The sequence below is a fragment of the Ciconia boyciana genome, chromosome 1 (genome assembly GCF_034638445.1).
Source record: "Ciconia boyciana chromosome 1, ASM3463844v1, whole genome shotgun sequence".
Lineage (NCBI taxonomy): Eukaryota > Metazoa > Chordata > Aves > Ciconiiformes > Ciconiidae > Ciconia > Ciconia boyciana.
This window is the reverse complement of record NC_132934.1, coordinates 186,041,187-186,065,417: the sequence shown is the minus strand read 5'-3', so window position 1 is coordinate 186,065,417 and position 24,231 is coordinate 186,041,187. Positions and strand designations below refer to the sequence as shown.

The window sequence follows — 24,231 nt, the reverse complement described above, 5'->3', positions numbered from 1 at the left end:
TCTCTGGGTAAAGAACTGGCTGGATGGCCGGGCCCAAAGAGTGGTGGTGAAGGGAGTTCACTCCAGTTGGCGGCCGGTCACAAGAGGTGTTCCCCAGGGCTCTGTGCTGGGGCCAGTTCTGTTTAATATCTTTATCAATGATCTGGACGAGGGGATTGAGTGCACCCTCAGTAAGTTTGCAGATGACACCAAGCTGGGCGAGAGTGTTGATCTGCTTGAGGGTAGGAAGGCTCAACAGAGGGGCCTGGACAGGCTGGATCAATGGGCCGAGGTCAATTGTATGGGGTTCAACAAGGCTAAGTGCCAGGTCCTGCACTTGGGCCACAACAACCCCATGCAACGCTACAGGCTTGGGGAAGAGTGGCTGGAAAGCTGCCCAGCAGAAAAGGACCTGGGGGTGTTGGTTGACAGCTGGCTGAACATGAGCCAGCAGTGTGCCCAGGTGGTCAAGAAAGCCAATGGCATCCTGGCTTGTATCAAAAATAGCATGGCCAGCAGGACTAGGGAAGTGATCGTGCCCCTGTACTCAGCACTGATAAGGCTGCACCTTGAATCCTGTGTTCAGTTTTGGGCCCCTCACTACAAGAGAGACATTGAGGTGCTGGAGCGTGTCCAGAGAAGGGCAACGAAGCTGGTGAAGGGTCTGGAGCACAAGCCTGATGAGGAGCGGCTGAGGGAGCTGGGGTTGTTTAGCCTGGCGAAAAGGAGGCTGAGGGGAGACCTTATCGCTCTCTACAACTACCTGAAAGGAGGTTGTAGAGAGGTGGGGGTCGGTCTCTTCTCCCAGGTAACAAGTGATAGGACGAGAGGAAATGGCCTCAAGCTGCACCAGGAGAGGTTTAGACTGGATATTAGGAAATTTTACTTCACTGAAAGGGTTATCAGGCATTGAAACAGGCTGCCCAGGGAAGTGGTTGAGTCGCCATCCCTGGAAGTATTTAAAAGACATTTGGATGAGGTGCTTAGGGACATGGTTTAGTGGTGGTCTTGGTAGCATTAAGTTTATGGTTGGACTCGATGATCTTAAAGGTCTTTTCCAACCTATACGATTCTGTGATTTACCTATGTAGATCTTATACCTTCCTGTGAAGCAATCGACTCGGAGGAATTAATGATAAATTAGTTTACGGTCTCATCCAAGAAGTAAATTCCCCTTTTCTAAGCCCCTGCAAAGACTTGCAACTTGTTTCCTTACCACTGCAAGAGCAAAAAATTGTTGGAATTAAGACCGTTTCTATGAATAATTTATGAGGAAAAATAGTATTGCAGTGAAAACTGTCTGTGATGCAGCCACGTTATGAGACTTTGAAAACTCCTTGGGCTCTGTGCATCAGCATAAAGTTGAAGAGCAGCAGTGTTTTACTTGTGAAGTGCTAAATGAAAGCAGCGGAAAGCAGGTGACATCGAGTGCCTTCCTCTGCACCTCGGCCATGCTGCCTCCTTCACAGTGTGCTGGGCAGCTTGCTCTCTTCCTTCATTGTCCCCTGGCCTAAACAAGCTGTGAAATAAGTCTCTGTGAGCTCGGGTTTTGAACATTTTAACTTTTTGAAATGTATTTATGTTTTTAGACAAAGACCTCCCTCCTTGTCCCCTCCTTCCTTAACCATATTTTACAGCGGCTACCCCCTGCGCTGAATGTACTGCAAATTGCTGTGGAAAGCTAAAGGACCCCCTTGGTAATCAGGAGAGAGGGAGATCTTTTTCCCCTCATGATCTTTCACCTCCTCTGATAAAAGGAGCCATTCTCAGACTCTGAACATGCACTGTAGCAAAGGTTCAGGGTATGCAGAGGTCTTTTTTTATTCTGTTGAAAGTTATATACGTTGGTGTCTTCTAAGTGCCTGTTGGTTATTATCATACTGACCAAACTAGAGTCATACAAGGACGTGAGCTCTAATGTATGTTGTACCACATCTGGAACAGATATTCTTGGGAATCAGTTCATTTAACTGTCTGCATCTGAACAGTGGGAAGAGGTAGGTGTCCCCTTCATTTATGGGATTTCTTCTGTAGGTGAGACACAAGGACTTGCCAGCAGATACTGTCTGCTATCTCCAGTGAATCTTATGGCTTCAGTGAGTGTAGCATGTGCCAAGAATTCAAGTATGAGTGAACTGGAAAATTTCCGAGGCTAGCATAGCCATTTCAGTCTTGGTTTTATCAAAAGCTGATTTGTGGATCAAACAAGAGCAGCTGCTGCATTTGCTTCAAAATCTATCTCCAACATTTTCTTCTTTTCTTATTTGGGGATTTCTCCATTCAGCTGCAACTGCTCACTTTACAAAATGTTTGCGCATTCTGCTAGGTGTTGTCCTACTTATCACATATTACAAAGCAATAGAATGCAATTTCTTTCGCTGGCCATCCTTGATAGATAGGAATAGCAAATTGTAGCACTGACTACTTTCCTGCGTGTGCCAGATGGTGTCTTTGAGAATACACTGTAGAGGCTTCCTACGCATCATCCTGCAGATTAAGAATATAGGGCCAGCTACTCAACTAGTGCAAATCAGCAGAATGCTACTAAACAGACTGTGCAAATATATAGAAATAATATATATATCTATATATTTCTATATAACCTAAATATATAGAAATAATATTCAGGATATGGTGTATGTGCATCTGAAGTTGCTTTTGAGAAGCATCCTGTGCTTTGGAAACAATTTATGCAGTATGGATTGCACGTACAAAAAATTTTGTATTCTTCTGATTTTAGAAGGGCATAACTGGGAAACTGAAGTAGGCTTAATATCCGGAGTGATGTACAGATATTGCATGTTAGAATAGAAGGAACTGACAAGTGGAAGCTGCTGTCATGACAGTTCACCTTAGGGAATGCTTGCTTTGAATTTTTGGCATTATTTGTAACGGGCTTCCGTTGAGCGAGTTTGCAGATGGTCAGTGTGCTGACTTTGTGATTGAAAACATGTATTATAATTGATCCAGCTGTAATCTGTATGTGAGGAGAATGATGTGAATGGTGAAGCAATGAAACAATTTTCTAGGAAATGTATCAATAAGGAATTATGTCTTTCATGTCCTTTTCTCAAAAAAAAAAAAAAAGGCAAAGTTAGGAAATTATAGGAGATTTTTAAAAGATGCATTTTGCATATTAATATTTTGAAGAAAATTTGGACTGCTTAAACACAATGACAAGAACATGAGTGCCTTATATATATTCCTTAAGGTTTGCAGGGGGATCACGTTCCTAAGATTTTAGATTTTTTTGAATGCTGTACACTCATGTTCTCTTTTACGTGACAGTTTGTCTTGCTGCTGAACGTTCTTAAATCCTGCTTCTATTTGTGGTAATGCTTTTAAGTCTTGCCCGAGATTTTCTTGAGGCCATCTTAAAAATAAAAAAGATAGCTACACATATTAATGTGAATTACACCACAGGCATTTGTAGTCATGCTGTGTCAAAGCTGTTTTTGCCATGCTTCTAATGCGTGACTTTTGACATGAAAGAATTCAGTGTTTCAGCAAGATTTCCAAGCTTATTTGTCCACTTTAAGTAAAGTAACTTTTTTTTTTTTTGAGAACAGCTATTATAAAAATACACTAGGGGCACATTGACATGTTCGTACAACAGGTAGGAGTAATAATGAATGTGCCTTTCAGTGAGGTCTCTGTCTTGCAATTTTAATGGTACCTTTAATATAATACTTTTTATTTGTGTGGTGCTTTTCAAATTACCATAACTATCCAGTAGCAAAGTTTGGACAGAGCAGTTCTTCTGATGTGATGTATTACCCTTTATTTCCCAAAGAATATATGGAATAGGAACTTTCTCAATTTTCTTGAAAATCTCGTAGAAAGGAACATGTTATTCTCTGTGACTAGTTTATTTGCATTTGGCCTGTTGTGTGTGGTACGTGTGATGTGCATTGCTTTTGGAAAACAGTATTGCAGCGAAGAAGAAGAAAATATTATTACATTCATATTTACCATACCTTGTATGAAAACTCTTCCTGGGCACACTAATGACAGCTGTTTAGAAAACAAAACAAAAAACCAAATCTGAAGTGTTTATTTACAATTAATCTGATAATCCTAATGCATAGATAACTAACCTATGTGCTTATGTTATTCCTGTTCATATTGGTGGTAAGGATATAATAGATTTCTCTGGAAGTGGAACAAGATTTCAAATGGTTTTCCTGAGTGCCAAACCAAAACCTTCAGTTAAAATTTTTGATAAAGTTTTCCTTAGCCACCTTTATGCTTGAAAAATCTTCCTTGAATCTCATACAGTAATTTAATACTGTTTCTGTGATCTTACAAAAATGAATTTTAGCTCTGGTATACAAAGATTCACCAGTGAGCTGAAACCCCTCAGAACTGAGGGGCACTATTGCTTGCCATCCTTAACTCTGCCCCACATGTACTGCCTCCCCTGTCTCAGCAAAGCTGATGTAGAACCGAGGCTTGGTTTTTAAAATTTTGGCTTCTAATTGCAACCAGTAATCACACTGAAAAAAAGGTAAATACCCAACTATTAAATTGAGGATTTCATCGCCTCTTGCTCCTTTCTTACTGCACTTCAGTATCCCAGACACCACCCTCAAGGCTCCAGCTTCAAACCCCATCATCGGTCTTGTCAGATTGTTGTGAAAGCAACCATATAAGTACATGCATACGTAAATCTCCCTCCTGGCTTTCTTGTGTTCTCCTTCTCCTCCTGCAGTAGTGCCTTTTGCTTGCATCTGAGAAAGGGCCAGGCTTTGCTGGGGGGTATGTGAAGGAGTATTCTGGGGAGAGAGCGATGTATGGCAGCGGGAATGGTACCCCTCCTTCAGTGTGTTCTTTCTGCATGGTGCTTCCCAGTGCTGCCAACATTTGCATACATGTGGTAAGGTTTTTAGTTTAATTGTAATCAGGTTATTGCTTTTTAAAATAATAAGGGATGATATTCTTAATAGAAATAAGTGGATCTTTGACTTGTTTTTTGTTATGATTCTGGAAGCTGCGTGGTATTGATGTGGTGATATTGCAAGGTTTGCATTTCCTTGCTAATTTAATTCTGTGTTTTATTGTGTCAAAATGTAAACAGGAATGCAGTTGTCTTTTAAGAAAATGGCAAATTAAATATATCCCTGAACATTAATTTTAGTCTGATGCAAGCAAAGTATTTTTATTTAAGTTCATGATTCACAGAAGCATTGGGATATAGGCTGGATAAGTCTTTTACAAATGATTAGTAATGTATCTATATAATATTAACTGATGCTGAGAAGTCCACCCAAAATTGAGCAATAAAAAACAGTCTTTGCATTGATCAGTTTAATGTGAAATGAGAATCTACAACATTTTTTTTCTTTTTTTTTTTGTTGGGTTTTTTTTTCTGAAGGATGAAGTTGGGCAGAGAAAAAGGCAATGGGTAAGATAGGTATATAAACTTATGTGTAAATTAAGTAGTCTAATATGAACTGTGTGTGGAATTCCCTGTTTTTCAGCTTTAGGACAGCATGTCTTTGTGTCTTTGTTCTATTTTTGGAGATAAGAACAAAAAAATGTGTGAATGGCCAGGTATCTAACACTTACCACAATTAAATAATGTGTTCTTATCTTTGTGTTTCTTTCAAAGTGACAGATTCTTTGGCCCAGTCTGTAGTCCACCATTTAAGATGGATAATGCAGAAAGATCTTCTTGGCCAAGATGTCTTCCTTATTGGTCCTCCCGGGCCTCTCCGGCGATCTATTGCCATGCAGTATCTGGTAAGTATGTTGGTTTAAATTCTTGGAGACATAGTCATTAATGTCAGTTAATCATTCCTCTACTAGCCAAATTGTAAAAGGTAGTCCTAGAAAATCTTACAGCAAGCTACTTAGGAGGTAAATAAGTTTTTCCATTAATGTACTTTCCAAAGTTCAATTTTTGTTACAGACAACTAGAAAGTACAGACATTTTAATACATGTTTTTCTGCTTAAACTCCAGGGGGAAAAAAAGAGTTGGAAAACTGTGTTACCATATGCTGTCACAAATGGAGAAACAGTTTGTTCTAGGCATTATGTATGTTAGAAGATTAAGATATCTGCCTACTGTTACAGACAACAAATCGTTTTTGCTTCGTTATATAAAAAAAGAAAAGAAGGAAAGGATTTGGAAGAGGAGTGTTCTGAGTAACATTTGGGAAGAGTTATCACGAGTGATTAGAAAGAGTAGATGTGTGTATGATCCTCCCTTGGAATGTGGGAAGGACTTGCCTACGGCCATCTGCATGAACCATGGCAGCACCATGTACAAAATTTCACATTTAAATCATCGGTGCCCTTAAATGATCAGGAAGGGAGGGTTGTCTGTCCCAAAAGGTGATGTGGGTAGGACTTTATCTGCCATGAGCTTTATCTAGAATCTGATTGGGCAGAAGGATCACAAATGGAGGTGTATAAACAATTGTCATAAAGATCAGCCATTTCTTTAAAAATCAAAAGATACTAATTCAAAGACTAGCTCTCAGAGGTAAAGCATTCAGGAGAAAGCTGCAAGATTTTGAACTTTGGAAAGAAGAACAAAGATTTCTTAATTCAGCAAACCAGATATGCTACTTGATAGCTGGATGCATCCCTTAAAATAAATGAGAACAGTCTGGTATAACCTAAAAAGAGGACTTGAGAAACACCTGATATCCAGGCATGGGACATAGAATGTGTCTTCTTATTGCTACCACTGTTTGTATGCACCTGAGCTATATTAGAAAGGCTGCAGCTTACTGTTTCAGTGCCATGCCAAACAATTACGTGAAGGCTGGTCTTTGCATGTGAGCTGATACATGCTGTGGTCCCTTTAATGAAGCTATGTAAGCTTGGAAAACTTTTACCTGCTCTTGCTGGAAGCTACTACTATGTGTTCATACACAGGGCTAATAGTTGAAGAAAACTCTCCTGTGTTTCACCTTCTGGTTTTTTTTCCTTTAATTGTAAGAAAATACAGTTGTATCTACCTGCAGCACAAAGGAATTGGTGGCTTTGTAACCAATAGGCACTGAAAAAGTGGAAAGGAAATAATTTTCATGGGATTTTATATCTTTGCGTTACTTTTTTCATACAACTATAGTTAAAAGCTGCCTCTTAAGAAGAGAGGTCTGTTAAATATATCATACCTTTAATGGAGGGGTAAGGGCTAAGAGCATTTCAGCATGAATCTGTTTCCTAGCAGAATGTGTGATAACCCAGATATGGAAGTAGCAGGAACATGAGGTATAAATACATGATTTGTTTTTTTTTTCTTTAAGATAGAAAATTCTAAGTATATCTCATATTGAATCAAAATAAACAAAACAGTAACCCAAGTGTTCTCATTTTTTAAATAGTCTATAATTTTACAGATGCAGACTGCATCTCATGATGTTAAAGGGAGAGAGGGTAAGAACAATATAGTTCATCAGTGTACTGGCAAAGCATGTGCAGGTAATAATCACAACTGCATCACAGTTGTGTTTAATAATCACACTTGCGTCACAAGTGTTACTGAGCAGGGAGAGTTGAAACTTTTCAATGTTTTGCAGAAAACTTCTGATTTTTATTCATGATTTGCAGATGCTGATTGTTTTTCGGAGTACAGAACCAGAAGATTAACTTACAGGATGTTACAGATGTTCAATGGAAAGAATATATAGCTGGTTATTATGTTTTTATAACAGGTTTGGGGAAGATAAAAGTTTATTGAGCAGAGATTAAAACCATTTTGTTTGAGGCAGAACACACTGTAAACATTTTAAAAATAAGAGATATTAGATTTTGTTCAGAGTTATTTCAAATCTCTGTGCTGCTGCCTAGAGCTCTTTTGTACAATTATACCACTAGGCCTATTGTTAAAGTTCACTTACTGGGGTTATAGTCTTATTTTTGTAATAACTTCAGAATGTTGTCCACAGGAGCTAACAAAGCGGGAAGTTGAATATATCGCACTATCGAGGGACACCACAGAAACTGACCTCAAACAGCGACGAGAGATCCGAGATGGTAGTGCTTTTTATCTTGATCAGGCAAGTTGCAGTCACACACCACCTAATTATTGTTTACAAGTCTTTTCAAGGAAGTCACGGTTTATATGATGAAAAATTAGTATGTGGAATACAGACTGACATGTTTCTGATGCAGGTAGGAATTCTCTTATAACACTTTTGATCTCATTATTATGGAAAATGTTATCTTTACCCAAATCCAAGATTACTCTGTCTCTTAAGAGTACTACAGGGTTGATTTAGGCAGACTATTCTTGATATGCTTCTGTAACGAGGAGTGAGATCCATTCTGTGCAAGTTAGACAAGCACTTCTCTTGGTGTGTCTCTTCCCTAACGCTTGTAGCACATTAGATGTATTCCTGAAGTGAATCTTCTGATCTAGTTTCATTGAAAAAGAGTCTAGTTGATGTATTTTAAGGCTGCTCTGTGTTGTGAAACCCAAGCACAGTAAATGGAGACAATTGGGAGATTTGATTTGAAAGCTCACTGCTGATCTGGACTAAAATAATGATTTAAACACTCCTGGCATCAGTATTGCTCCAACCCATTAGCTGATTTAGTACAACCATAGAGTGACTTAGATTAAGTAAGATTTCTCTTTGTACATTATCAATGGTATGTCTCCCTTTTGATTATGCAGGTAAAATATACACTTCATTTAGAATGTCTGTTTTCCTAGATACCTAAAATCTGTATACAATTTAGGTTTCTAATTAAATAGGGTGGGTCAGTTCCTCTAATGCAGTGTGAATTTAAATGTGTTATCTAAAACACTTCTCAGTTGGTGATGCTGTAGAGGTTAATGATATTGCCATCATACGAGTGATTTGTGGGTGGAAAGGGAGACGGGAACAGGAGAGGAAAGAGAACCTAAAAGCTTTATTTTCTATTTTACGGAAACATTTTCCTTTTTTTCTCCTCAAATTTCCAATGATCTCTTTTTCAGCCTCCAAACTTTAAAGAAACCTTTAAATAAATTTTCTTGAAACCACGATAAATGACTTTGAGCAATGGAAGATCCTCAGAATGAAGGATAACAACTAATCTAAATAATTTTTTTTAAATTACTCCTAGGACTTCAAATTATCTCATGCTTATCTGGAAATATGAGGATTGCACAATATGAGATAATTGAAAGTACTGTACTGTGGCTTAGGGCTGTAAATGGCGTCTCATTTACCAGAGGATAAGAGCATTTGTGTAGGCTGTGGGGTTAACTCATTAACTCATGTTAGCTCCTTGCCTAACTGCTGTTACGGACAGCCTTATCCTCACACTCGCTACAGGGTAGTCAAGGTAATTTACACCTGGTGTAAGAGCATTAGTTAACTAACATTTGTAAGAGCCACCGTATCAGGGACTGTAAGAAGCTCACCAAGATGTGAGATGGTCTATAACCCTGTATTTGTCTGAAGACTTTGATCCCAATGTAAGTATGAGGCAGCTTGCTTAACTTTGTCCAAGCTATTTTAAGTGATCTCACTCCAGTAAGAACTCCCTAGGAAGATTAGCTTTCTAAGGTAAAGGTCTAAGATTACCTTTCTTCCTCAATCTGTTGGAAATTTTCAGTTAAAATTTTTTACCAGGATCCATTATAGCAGTACTTCAGACCAAGACTTTCCTTTAGCAAGATACCAAAGTACTAAAATCAGTCTGAATCATGATGTCTTTCCTCAGCTCATGTGTTACTCATCACATATGTAACCAATGTCTGTTTAAGCTCTGAAGGGAAAATAAGAAAACAAATCATTGGTATTTAGATGAGCACTTTTAAAATATTTGAAACATGAAAGATGAATCTCATAGATAGTGATGTTCCAGCTGAAGTTTTCTAACCCTACATTTTAGTTAAAGACACATAAAATATGGTACATGGTTATGTTTAGAACCATCACAGTTCTAATTATAGGTCAATAATAAAAGGGAATAAAGTTTTACAGGTTATACTGGGGTTTGAATTTTAATTAGTTCATTTAATGATTTTGAGGTTTGCAGATAGCTGTACCAATTCAAAACATTACAGAAGCCAGACACTACTCTCTTTAAACCTCAGACCATGCACTGTTTCAAGACAGAGAAGGCTATCAGTAGGTAGCCTTAACAAAATATTCCCAAAAGAGCTTGGATTGCTCCCATTGCCATAGGTAAGCTAAAGAGAAGATGAACTCATAGGAGGGACTGAAGATACAGGCTATGCTTTTCAGATTTACATACCATTTCCCTTCCTGTGGAATCCCATGCTTGCTCTTCATGACACCCAAGAGTACACAGCAAAGCTTGAAAGTCTGGTTTCCAGAACATCCACTATATGAATTCTGTGGGTCAAACAAAACTTAGCTGTTGTTTAAGATAGATGAGGCTCTTTGCATGCAAGTCATAATGCAGCAATGTAGTTATCTTACACTTTGAATAATAATATACTGTAACGAAAGCTGGCATCTTGTTACCAGAAATAACTTTAATGTAGTGAATCATCAGGTTTGCAGACCCATAAAGGTTTTCAAAGTTGTCTGTGAGTGATTGTTAAGGTATCATGGTTGTTTATAGCTCTACATTTAATAGTGACAGATTAAATACTGTAAATTGATATCTCAGAGGTTTCAAAACATCTGATATATTTCAACATGAAGTTACTGTATTTGAGTTAGGAGATTTGGAGTTAGGAAGCTAGAAGAGATATGTGACGAGGGGGGGAAAAAACGGGGAGGGTATTTACCTCAGAAATAGAGGACTATTGAAATAAAGGTAAGCATTGAATTATCAAATTGATTCCCAATTAAAATAATGTAAAATAAAGGACTTGTAATGGGGTAATGGTGGATTATCTGTTTTCATTCAGGTACTGACAGCAGAAAATTCTGTTTTCTTGTCTTTACCTTGGGCCATTAATTTTAGTTTTCAGCTATTAATTCACTGTTAAAAGCCTCAGAAATGTCATTATTGCTGTTATTGAGACAATTAAGTAACCTCTTGGTTTTATTCTGTAATTTATTGCATGGGTTAATTATGTTGTGTATCAAGTAATTAGTTAGAATTACTTTATATTACTTTAATATTTAAATGGCAGCTTCAAATTTTGCTTTTATTGATAGAAGAGCTTGTCTTGCAGAGTGGTTTTCTGTTTCTGTATCTCTTTGTAGTTGAGCCACTGACTTGATTGAACCAGTATGGAGATTCTACTATCAGCCTATTGTATTTTCAGAAATTAAGGAATTAGATTTGATATTTTTATGTCCTTTTTTTTTTCTGCCATTTCTGATGCAGTTTTGCTTTTTATTGTGTGTTTACAGCTATAAAAGGCACACCTCTGGTTTAAACGCTTATCACTACAGTCTCCCACATTTTTAATTATTATATCAAAGGAAATTCTACGTTGTTTTAATGTGGTGGATGCAATTAGGAGACCAGCTAAGCCATTTTGTTAGTGCTTGAGAGGTGTATTGCTCTAGGATTGTGCCACAAACCATGTTGTCTGGAATGCATGGTTTTGGTTACCCTGCATCTTCTAGCTTTTGCATTCAATGAAACAAGTTTCCCAAACACAGACCACTTTATTAAGTGTAGAGTCTTTTCTCTTCAGGACAATCAGACTAACTGAGGTTGGAATAACTAGAAAAATATTGTATGGTTATGTGCTGAAAAATTACAAATACAATGTCATGTTTTTGAAGATTTGCTGATGAAGCTGTATCCACTGAGTGGATAAGTATGTATATCACTGTCATTTCTGTATATACAGAGTTAGAGTCAGTTTTGGTGTATCTTTGAACTATGCGAGCATACTCATTTTAATAGAATACTTTTGCATGCCTAACTGCACCAGCATCATAAGTTATACAATGATAAAATGTAAAATTGATTGTCAAGATACCAGAAAAATGATCTGCCATGGCTTGAAAGGCTTCATGTAGTAATCAATTAAACATCCAGAGTGACAAGAATGACAGCTTAAACTATCCTGTCTGTAAAATGAACATGACATGAAATCCCCTGGAGTAGCACTACACAGACTTGAGTTTGGTTTCTTTTAATCAAAAAAGATTAGAAAGAGAATTATAAAAGACATGAGATTAATGAAATGAAATTATAATCATATTTGAGAGTGTGCATGGATATATATGTTTGTGTATACATATCAAAAAAATTCTTTCTATATCCTAGCAAAGAGATGGGTAAGAATATTTCAGCTTTTAAAACAAATTTAACCAGTGTGTGCAAATTGTGTAATTCTGTGACTTATTAACTTACTACCTTGGAGGTGACAGTGGATTTTTGATGAGCTGGTAAGTTAGCCACAGCAAAGGCATTGTCAGAAAGTATAACTTAGTTGCCTGACTGTCACTGCAGTATCTGTCTATCTAGTACAGGGAGCTAGATAGCAAAGTCTGTAGAAAGAAGAGGCAAGCAATGAAGTGCTCCAGAAGTATGAATGTTACTATTAATTTTCTTGTTCTGTCCAACGTTGCACAGGAGGAGGGAAATATTAGGTAGGAGCCAACAGTATTTGGATGAAGTTAGTCTTTATTGATGTTGACATAGTATATCTTGTATCTAAAAATAAAATGCATGATAAGGACCCCTATATAGTAGCCTCTTAACTTGTAGAAGTGATTTTGTTTTAATCATTTGCAATACTTCTTTTATGTATCAGCATTTAGCTGGATTTGTTAGGTTAGCAGTTCAGACTCTGGTATCTTGTTTTGATGTAGAGAGCATCTAGATGAATGTCTGTGATGTAATATGAGGAATATTAGGACTGTGTATTTATAATTCTTTATAGATTAAAATCAAAGGTGTGGGGTTCTTATTTCTTATATATGTGACTATTACATACATATTCCACTTTCTTTTCAGCTGGTATTTCCTACAATGTGGGAAGGGGCAACGCTTTGTAACATGTGGGGTCCTAACATTCATAGGCAATGTGAACTTGATGGATGGTGCTCTGAATCAAAGTGATTTACAAGTGATAAGTAACTTCATAATTTTTAGATATCTGTAAAGCACTTAATTTCCTTTTTGTTCTGCTACTCATCAGGAAGAAAAATTAAATAACCCGTCTCCCTTATTCTTGTCCAAAAGACAAGAGTTTTATAGAATGAAGATAAAAACTCCTAGGTTTCTTTGTAGATATTTGCACTGGTAAATCTGTTCAGAAACTCAGATTGCTTGCTCCTGGGCTTGCTCTCCACCCAGGGTGCACAATGTTTCACATACTTGATGTGAATGTACTGTTGTACTAATATACCTGCTGTAACGTGGCTAAAATGGCCAGACCCTGCCTAGGTGGGGACAGAATCTCTTGTAAATACAGTTTGCAGGCACTGTTGCAAAAACACCTTGACTGTTGTGTTAGGGGAAGGGGTGATGGAAATAGAACAGATCATTTGATGTGTGGTACTTCAAAAAAGGAAAAAAAAATCATGTGGAGGAAGCTGAAATCAATGACTGGGGAAGCTAAAATCAGTGACTATGAAATGAAATGTTCCAGTTCTTGCCACATTAACATATTTATGATCTTATCATATGTTGATTCACTTCCTAGGGTAAACGTTTCTAGCGTAGTTTTCTGATTCAAACCTCCAATAAATTCAGGTTATTTCTTTTTTAGTTGCTTTTCTTTCTTTCTGTGCCATGGTGTTGCATCATGAATTAGGTGCTCACCAGTTCGCGCCATTCTTCCTCACCGAAACGTTAACTACTGCGGGCAGCTGGAGTCTCTCTTTGGATCCTGACTAGCCTGGCTGACGGTGCTCTGGTATACTGCGATTTCTCTGTAATCTTTTTTTTTTTTTTTTTTTTTTTTTTAATAAAAAAGGAGTGAATAAAAGTATTAAATGCAACTTGCCCTGTAATTTTCCTGACCTCACGGGGGAAAATTAGCTATAAAGCCCACCCAGAAAACACTTGATTTACTCAGCAGGGAGGTAGGCTGAATAGTGAAGATATAGCCCCCCCCGTCCATTACAGAGGGAGAAAAAGGTTGAGTTATTTAGTTCTTAAGTTACTTTTTAATTTGACTAAGCACAGTAGTTACTATTATATTGATTTTAATAAAACCTGAACATCACATTTGGAATATATGTAACTCAGTATATTTGTGGCCTAAATTGTAAAATGCAAAACTTTAGTTTATCATCATCTACCAAGTGAAAAATTTTGTAACAAAAAATAGAACACATATTTTGGATGAATAGTAGGTCTGTTTGTAATCTCATCTTTGAATGGCATTAGACATTCAGAACTTTTTTATTAAATACATGTTGTTTTAAACAACTAACACAAAATTTTACAAATATTTAAAGAAAAAAATAACAGTAAGTTTTTTTTTATAAAAAATTGACATTGTTGCTTTGAAACTGGTTGAACATGGCTTTTAATAGCCCTTTATCTTACTAATTAATTTTTGACAATACTTTTATTTTGGAGGAAGTATGTTATTACTTCAGTCCATTAAATAGTCATCTGTTTCAATGTTGCTCAATAGCTTTCCTGTTTGCTCAACTCATGAGAGAAAACATAACTAAGGAATTAAGAGGCCTGAAAACTGAACAAATATATTGAAATATATTCTTTGGTAGAGGCATACCATTAGACATGCTGTTTACTCTACAGATATTTTTAAAATCTAGCAAAGTAGATTCCCCCAAGCCTTGTAAGCTTCACTGCCCTCAAAATCTGTTTGTATGTCTGTCTTTAGACTGTCTCTACATTTCTAGATAATTTGCTATTTCCATAGAAGTATTATAAAAAAACTTGATGATCTTATTAGTTCTGTTGCATCTTCTTAAAAGAATAACCTGAGGCACTTACAGTAAATTGCAAGTCTTGGTCAATGTCCTCTTCCTTCCCCGGTAAAATGAGGAGTAAAAGCTCATAGCGTACTCCATTCTGCATCTCTGTCACTTCTTTTCCTAGTATCTTTTACTTCTCGGTTAGTTTTAGTGACTTAAATTTGAAAAATTTGATTAATTGTACTTAACCTATGGAAAGAAATTTAGAAGATATCGATTTCCTCTGAGTTTTGTGATATTTAGTAGCTTGATAGGTTACAGGGACTCAAATTAATGTCCACCTCCCATCCCTGGAAGACGGGCTGCACCATGGATTTAATAGTTCAAGTTCTGTTAGCCTGCTGCAGCCAGTCAGCATCGTGTTAGCTCAAAACCAGCCAAAGTTTTGTGTTGTCTTTACCAGATGGTCGTTAAGAATCTCTTTTCACCATAAGAGACATCTGGACATGTTGTTGGGATGTTTATGAGATACAGGAGTGAATGGAAAGACTTGGGTGGTTGAGTTTGTGTGGGATATTGTGCGGGTGGTGGGAACAAGATACTAGGTTGGAAGAGACATCTGAAATGTAGGCGGCAGATGTAGGGAAACCTTGCCTCATTAGTTCTCGTGTTCACTGAGCTACTTGTTCTGTTGTTTTCCCACATTGTAGTTTTGGTTGCTGTGCTTGAGTTGTCATTACAGGGATCCATTTTTCAGGCCAGGAGCAAGTCATCTTCTAAAAACAAACATCTTGAGGTAGCTCCTTAAAAAAAGACACTTATTTACTGATTACAGTTGAGCAATTTCTAGCAGCGTTTTTTTAAACACAGTTCTGAAATGTACCCTGTACATCATATTCAGAATGATGCCCAGGTCTGAAAAATTAAAGCCCTTTAGAGTTCCCTGAGAACCTTCCTCACGGATTTCAGGGCAACCAGAATTTTCTGGTTTACGATATGCATTTTCCTGAGTAAACAGAACTACTGTTTCAGTTCTGGTATTTTAAAATATACTGTTAAAATTTCTTGTGCCTTTACAAACTATTTTGGTTAGCTTTTATAAAAATGTCCTCCTTTCTGTAGTGTTTGTGCATTTGAGTATGTGCATTGTGGTGAGCTTTTTTTCTGTCCTTCTTCCCTTTCTGGCACTGTATAACTTCATCCATGTGGTTATACACCATGATTTCTGTCAAAATTGGGGTTTCAGCTTTCTGCAGTTGTCATATTTTGCACTGCTCAAGTGGAGGAGCTCACCGTGGTTCAACTACAGGAAAGACAATGCAAGTCTGCTTAGGGTTGTTTTGTCCTTAAGGTGGTTTTGCCTTTAAAGATAAAAATATGTTTTTGTAGGTGCAGTGTGAACCCAGGGTAAGCAATCTGTGTTGCGTATTTGTTGCATAAAGCCATTACTATGAGAGCAGCACTGCGTGAAGGGTTTCTGCTCCTGGGCTGCAGTAGCTGCAGGTATTCCCTGGAGCAGCTATCCAGGTTACCATCCTTCCAGAGCCCTAGGAGCACGGGTGGGAGGCAGCAGTGTCCGTCCTCCTCTGATGAGCAAAATAGTCCCTTGCTGCAGTTACAATAAATCTGAAAGTAACCATTTAACAAATCCCTCTTGGCCTTTTAACAAGAATTAATACTTTTAATCTCAGGTTTGTCATCAAGATTGCACAATATAAGCCCCCCCTGTCAAATTGTGTTTTATGTTAAACAGTTAGAACAAATGAGGCTCGTGAGAGAGGGAGGCAGCACAGCTATTTCTGGGTTTTCATTATAGAATTATGAAGATTTGTTTCTTGGAAGCATTTTTAAAAAATGATTTTCAGTGACAGATTGCAAACTTACTTTCCTTCCTCTGATTTTTTTATGCATTCTAGTTTCCATACCAGTCCATCAATACACAGATAAAACTGAAATAATGATTCAGAGGATGTCTTGTAGTATGCCTAGCTTATTGAAGAAACTTATTACTCATTACCAACCAGAATGCAGAAATATCATAGTTCAGCTAGAGATACGCAGCTGTTTTGGTCTTAAGCACAGACTTTATGGTATTTAACACAAGAACTTTAGATGTAGATGAATTGTGCATTTATTTCATTGTATTTTGGAGAACAATTTCCAATATTTCAGATATGCTGTGAAGATATATGAGGAGCACAATTTGAAAGAAAGCCACTCAGAGTAAATTAGCACCCAGGTGGTGGTGGTGGTGTTGTTATGGGGTGTCTTTGATTAAGAAGTGAAAAACCATGATTGTGCATTCAGCCATTCCCAAAGCTGATTATAAAAGGTACATATAGGTAGGCAAAGACCATCTGTAGCATATCTTTTGAAATATCATTGTACTGAGCAATAGAATTTTGAATAAAAACTTCAAATAGTTTCCAAGCTCCAGAAACTGTGTACTTTTTAGATTTTGATCCTGTAAGCTGATGATCAGCAGGCAACAATGTGTAGTAGGCTGCTTCTCAAGATTGCACTGCTAATGGAGAGCATCTCTTTCTTGAAGTTAATGATTGTTATAGATTTCCTGATATTCGCTGTCTACCCCTACAGCAGGTTGCCTTCATGTTGTACAAGTTCAGGAGAGAGATTTATGTTGATACTGGAAGCCTGTTATTTCAGCAAGCCTTTGTCCATAGTGTGCATGTCTCAACATGAGTCAACAAGATTCTATGGATACTCAAAATATTTTGAAACCATATGAACAGAATGTGTATTTTCCTCTGGCTAGTAAAACTCAGTCATGAAGTCTTCGTAGACTTATAATATGCAGAATCCAACCAGCTTGGCAAATAAATTGTTTCTTAAAGCATGTTCTGGCTGTATCTCCAAACTGCATTTAGGCAAAATAGCATTTTGTTCATGCCAGGTATTGGACTGGCTGCTGGAGACTCAGGTTTTCTATTCAAGCAGGTTGCAGCAGATTTTTGACTTGACCAGTGACCTTCCTAGAGAAGAATGTTAGTACAAAATTTGTCCTTTGTATAAATTTTATGGGATGATGAGAGAGGACTTTTATATTGCCTGTTAGTAGAGTATGATGTCCTGAATTAACAACAACAACAAAAAAATCAATTCCCATACTGATTGCTTTTGGAAAGAATTGGTGATTCAGTGGGAGAGAAATAATCTGAGGACTATTACTTGTTTAACGGGATTATTCCAGGTTCCTCTGATACTGATTATGAGGCTAGATATTAAAATGTTATATAGAATGATTTTCAGAGAAGGGAACTTCATCTGGAGATGTGTACCAGGATTTGTGAGGGCCTTTTTTCAGTAATGTTTGCTTGAATCCAGATAGATACAGGAATTCTTTCCATCTTAATAATGATGTGAAAATCTTACATTATGGCTAATTTGCCAGTAGTTATTTATGCTTCTACACTGTACATAAGAAGCATCTAAATTAGTTAGTCTTATCATTTAGTCTCTTCTTTATCTTCTCAAATGGATCTCTGATTCTGTTGTATGGTTTGTACCATGTAGCAGTTAATTTCTTGTGCTGAACTGTCCTTTTTCTAGTTTATGCTTATGCTTTTGTCCTTTATACATCTGCTTTCATATGTAATTCTTATTTTTTTTCTTGCTCTTTTTGCATTCTGGTACCTCTTCATTATTCTTTCTCATATCTTCCTTCTTTCTCTCTGTCCCAGTTTTTGGCATCTATTGTATTCATCGGAGATTTCCATCTAGCATCATATGACAGGTTCTTCTGTAGGAGTTTATAGGAGACATGCTGGGAAGAGATTTCATTTGATCTTCCTTTGCAACTGTGCTTGTGTCTAAAATTGTGTTAAAATGTAATGGGAACGCAAAGGAAGACTCTTCGGTGCCTCTAAATGTTGCCTGTGCCTAAACCTGCCCCATTATTACCTGATTAAACTTCTGCAAATTGGAAGTAGACAAGAATGCATTGAATTTCAGAGTCTTTTACTGGACAGTAATTGTGAATATTAGATATGAAGTGTAGTTAATTTACCTGAGTGAATGTCATTGACTGCAAGAAACTTGCACAAAATTACCAGCACCAGAGTGTAGTTTTACATTTTGGCTCCACATTATGCACTTAAACAGCCACATATAAACAACTAATAAAGTGAAATACAGAAAAGAAATAACTTTCTATCCCAAAGGCTCCAAAGGATTATCAAGTTAATGGCTACATTTCTATTCTGGTTTAGTAGAAGACCATGTTCAGTCAGGGAGTATAATTCTAAATCTTCTTAATTTTATCATTTTTTTTAACATCTGATTATTTATAGCACTATTTTGTTTTTATCATCCATGTTTGGTTTCAATAGAGTTATGTTCTAGTCAGACTAAAGCAATGTACTGAGGATAAATTACACTGGTGCATAAATGGAGCAATCCAGAGGAATACCTGATGTTTTTCTAAATATTTTAATATAATTGTAAACATGTAAAACCACCTTGATTGTACGTTTACTGTATAAATAGCTGTCGATCAATAGATGGTGTTAAAATACCTGAAAACCACAAAATATTATGCAACATCAAAAAGAAAAGGTGCCACATATTAATATATACTGGGTATACACTAAAATGTCTGCAAGGTTTTACATTTTTTTCTATTTGTACAAACTACTGGAACTTACTTTTGTCAATCCCTATAATAGTTAGGAGAGAAAAGTCCAGCTCATGAATGTGTAGCACTGTTAAGGCAATCAGCTGTCACTCTTCCTCATCACTACTGATGTGAATCTTACTAATTCTTACAGAAATGAATACTGATTTGGGAAGCATCTGGGGATTCTTTTTCAGCAGGATTTCATGAGATATTTAATGTTTATTTCTATTGTAATAATTGGTTTTTTAATTTTGAAAAGTGTGCAGTTCGTGCGGCTACCGAAGGCAGAATCCTCGTGCTGGAAGGTTTGGAGAAGGCTGAGCGGAACGTCCTGCCAGTGTTAAACAATTTGCTGGAGAATAGGGAAATGCAGCTTGAAGATGGTCGTTTTCTCATGTCTGCAGAGCGTTATGACAAACTTCTGCAGGTATGGAAATGCTGTTTGGATTTTCCATTTTTGTTTTCCTTGATAGTGCTGAAATACCATTATGAAGGGGAGAGTATGTATGAGCCAAATGGGGGAAATCTCAACAAGGTGTTTTTTCTGGGATGTTCTGTGGGATAAAATAGGCAAGGTGAAAACTATGTGAGAAGTGAAACTACTGCTTACAACAACAAAAAGATATTTTAATCTGTATCTTGTCTGTTCACATGAAAAAGAGTAGTCCATGTTAATCTTGTATGAAGCCTGTATGTTTCTAAAATGTGAAAACCACTATGTGAGAGTAACCAAAATATACTTGTGAAAAGAGATTTAAGTTGAAATTGTTCCCATGAAGTTCAGATAATGCTTCAACATTGCAATAGCCTTGTTGCTAAGCTTTTAAAATGTTAGGATACCAAAAAAATGAGGTCAAGATGAATGACACTGTATTCATTAGTGCTGTCTTGCCTTTAATTTACAAAAGTATATATAAACAGCCAATCTAAATTATAGGAAATGTTAGAGAATTTTGATAGGAAATGGGATTTTAGTGTCTGCTGCCATTGCTACTTTAGCCATTTTCCTTTTTTTCGGGCTTTGAGTCCTGCTGCTTAAATTTGAGTGGTTACTTTTCAGACTTTTGGGGACCTCAGTAAATTTCATCAGACAGTTTCCAGTAGTACTCTGCATCTTACTTTCATGTACTGTAGTTTCCGATCACATACCTGTCAGTCTCCCGTAACAGTCGCTTGCTCATGTCCTGCTCATGTCCTGAGTCTCCCTGCTCGCTCATGTTTCTGTCTGTCATACCTAACTGTGGTTAGGTATATAATTCAGATCCATGTGGCACAGGAGGGAAATTTGTAATAAGCCTTCTGTCATTGATCCCAATTTGGATGAAGTTGCCAGCTATGCTGAAGTACTGTAGTGGATTTCTGAAAATATATCATTATTTCTTATGCCTCTCATCTGTGGTTACAATTCTTCTGATCCATGCCTTTTCCAAAGACATTTTTAGGATATTTAATTAGTAGATGCAGTTTTTGGAAGCAGCATTATTATATTTAAAAAGTAAGCTTTTAAAATGTAATTGTATTTAAAGACTGAAAATGAGAATTCCAACTTAGACAGGATTTGGTTGCAATTATGCAAAGCATTTTCCTCTTTTCTTTTTTCCTTTTTAATGCTTTTCTAATGATAAAATGTTTCAGAATGAGTGCCTCAGGCACACTGCTAATAGTATATGAATTAAATAAATCTCTTGCTACAATACTAAATCTAATATTGTTGTTTTGTTGTTTGGGGAATATTGTATTATAAAAGCTAATGTTCATTTTCTCTTCTCCTGTGTGAATAATTACTGTACATCTAGGTCTGCAGGAAATGTACTCATGTATGGTTTCATGGAAGACTTAACTGTGATGTGGGAAGACTAAAGAGTGCATTTTTTCTCTGCAATGAATCTTTTGCATGACAACAGCTGAAATGCAACATTTAATGTCCTCATGAAGGAGTCTAGTTTGTAGTATTGCTTATAATAAAGCATAATTTGTAAATGAAACTTTTAAAATGCAGATTTTAGTCTCCTTTACAGTTATAAGAGGGGGAAAAAAGAAAAAAAAATTGCTCATGGTAACCCACTTCTAATGTTTTAGAATAAAATAAATTTTGTGGTCTGTTTATTTTCTATTCTTTGTGAAAACAATGTTGTAATGATACCTTTTCAACTTTAACCATCTGTGGGGTCTTCGGTCAAATTGTTACAGGCCTGAAAGCTGCACCTAATCAAGCATTCTATCTCTGTTCATTTTGGAAAAACTTGTTCTTACCATCCACAAATTTGACTAGTTTAGTGCTTTCTAGCATGAAAGATGAGAACGTTACCACATTTAGGCTGAAGGACCAGGGCTGTTAGTCAATCTGCAGCTTAGTCATCATAAGTTTTTAATGATGTAATGTTTTTTTTTGTTGTTCTTGTTGTTTTATTTTAATTAATTTAGGATCATACAAAATCAGAGTTAGATTCATGGAAGATTGTTCGGGTTAGTGAAGATTTTCGAGTGATAGCATTGGGCCTTCCAGTACCTAAATACTCTGGTAACCCTTTGGATCCACCCCTTCGCTCTCGATTTCAAGCTAGAGACATTTATCATCTGCCCTTTAAGGTAAGTGTCCTAGGAGAAGAGTTGGATTATCTGTACTGAGTAGAGCTAATATTTTGACATTACATTTTACTTACCTCGCCTCTGAAAAAAATCCTTGAGTAATAAACTTATCTTAAAGGGTATTTTTCATACTGGGGCCTAATAAATTCCTGAAAAGCAGGCTTAGAGTTGCCAAGGAATGCTGCAGCAGAAAAATAACTTCCATAAAACATATAACCCTAAAATAAAGATTTGATAATCTTTCTTTTTTTTTTTTTAATAAAATTAATTCTGTGTCAAGAATCGAGTAGACTCCTCATGTCTAAATTAGACGGAAGAATAAAAAATGCCTCGTACATCATGAGCTGTGACCCACAGTATGATCCCAAAATTAATTTACTCTGTGATTTTATGTTCTATTTTCAGGATCATCTTCAGCTATTATATTCAATTGGATCAAACATTTCCACAGAGAGGTAATTTTTCATAATTAAAAAAAATAAAAATGAAATGAATGAAGAAAAACAATGTCCTTTCAGGATTCCTTGCTATTTTTGTGTTTTCTATCACTGCATAAGGCCAGAACCAAAGAAGTTTTTTAATGTGTGTGGGTGTATGCTCACACAGCTTTTTGTATGCAGCCTTCATATAATGAATCCTTAATGCTTTAGAAATTCAATCACACCTTACTTATTTGCGCTCAGAAATAGTTTCAGCATCTTATACTGTATTTAACTTTTCAGGCTTTAGTATTTTAAATATAGATACCATGTATAAAAATCTGTAATTACTTTTTCCTATGCAGAATTTCTCAGCTCCTGTCTTTTGCTACAACTCTCTGCTCTCAAGAATCTTCTACATTGGGACTTCCAGATTTTCCTTTAGACAGCTTATCGGCTGCAGTTCAGATTTTGGTATGTGCATACACATGTGCTGTGAAACTGTATGGGCTTAAAATTTCTTAAAATTAGATCTGGATTATTCGTGTTGTTAGAGGAAGATTAACATGAACATTTAAAAAATAAACCAAAAAAACCTAAGGGTGGTTTGAGGGAGAAAAGCCCCAGTCAGCTATCTCTGGATAATACTTTAACCAAGTCTGTAGCATAATACTGAAGGACAAAGTATGGCATGACACATGATCTGTGATGTGATTAAATGTCTCTTAGTGCTCAAAATAATGGTTTTTATTCTGCGAAATCATCTTACCTGACTTCAGGGGCATCTACAGTTTACCTGATGACACTGAGGTACAGTCAAGAGAAATAAAAATCACAACCTAAAAATGCTTCTGATTTAATGGTATGCATGTAAATCAGATTGATTGCATTACAAAGACACCTATTACTCTCCATTGACACCTTAAAGGACCCAAAACAGCTATTCAAATGTGGGTATAGGAGGCAGTTAAGTTGTATGAGTTGATGCCTACATTAGGTCTTTGGGTTGTCTGGTGGATTTAAATAAACATAGACACAGAGGGTTACCTGAAGATGCAGGTTGTGCACACTTGAAGATGCAATACTTTGACAGCTACAGTCCATAGGGAAATACAGTAGCTGTACACTTGCTGAGTTCACAGTGGCAGATCAGGGAGGTCAGGACTAAAGCTGTGGCAGTCTTTCTGCTTTCCCTGACAGGCTTTTGTCCCTTGGGCTTTATAATTACATGGTAAAAAGTCAAAGTAAAACCAGGAGGTGCCTCCTGAAGGAAGTCAGGGAAGTGAGATCTGTATAAAGAGAGAGAGGGGTTGGTACCCTTTTGCGGGAAGATATGGTCAACCCAGGAGGGTAAAATACCAGGACAGCTTCTCAAACCCTCTCTCCAAGGTGCAAGTGTCTGTAGAAAGGACTCTTAGGATAATTCTCTGTTGTGTCTCCTGTGCAATCATTTTGCCTGTGGTCCTGCTCAGTGGCAGCTTACTTCTACAGATTTTATTGGATTATATATTTTAAAACATACCAATTACTTTGTTAGTGTGGTGCTCAGTCCCCTCAGTTGTGCTGGATGCTTACAGGCATAATTTTTTTCTGAATTAAGTGATACTACCTCAGATCTTAAGAAGTGATTAAAATTCAAGTTCAGAGAAATGAAACGGTATTTGGAGGGCTTTAGGAAAGAAGTACATGTTGGATTTTAAAATAAATGGCACCTTTTTATTCTTTGAGCCCTGTAGTGAAAAATTATTTTTAAATGAATACCAGATGGCTTTCAGAGTAATGGAAAGAAAATGAGCCCTAAGCTATTATCTAAACTATGGAATGAAGGAAGCGTTTTATTTTACATTAAAGAATGTGAAGTGTTATCATTGTATGACAGTG

At 36.8% G+C, this 24,231-nt stretch overlaps 1 protein-coding gene across 4 annotated transcripts in view; it reads left to right on the top strand.

Moving 5' to 3' along the window:
* VWA8 (von Willebrand factor A domain containing 8) overlaps positions 1-24,231 on the top strand; it is a 197,133-nt gene that overhangs the window by 17,905 nt on the left and 154,997 nt on the right. For 3 of the 4 annotated variants that reach the window (XM_072850134.1, XM_072850133.1, XM_072850136.1), the window contains exons 3-8: positions 5,591-5,721; positions 7,882-7,992; positions 19,602-19,769; positions 21,767-21,931; positions 22,337-22,386; positions 22,716-22,824. In XM_072850134.1, coding sequence (XP_072706235.1) covers positions 5,591-5,721; positions 7,882-7,992; positions 19,602-19,769; positions 21,767-21,931; positions 22,337-22,386; positions 22,716-22,824 — 734 coding nt within the window. The remainder of the gene's footprint in view (positions 1-5,590; positions 5,722-7,881; positions 7,993-19,601; positions 19,770-21,766; positions 21,932-22,336; positions 22,387-22,715; positions 22,825-24,231) is intronic. The other variant, XM_072850135.1, reaches the window with a different exon arrangement.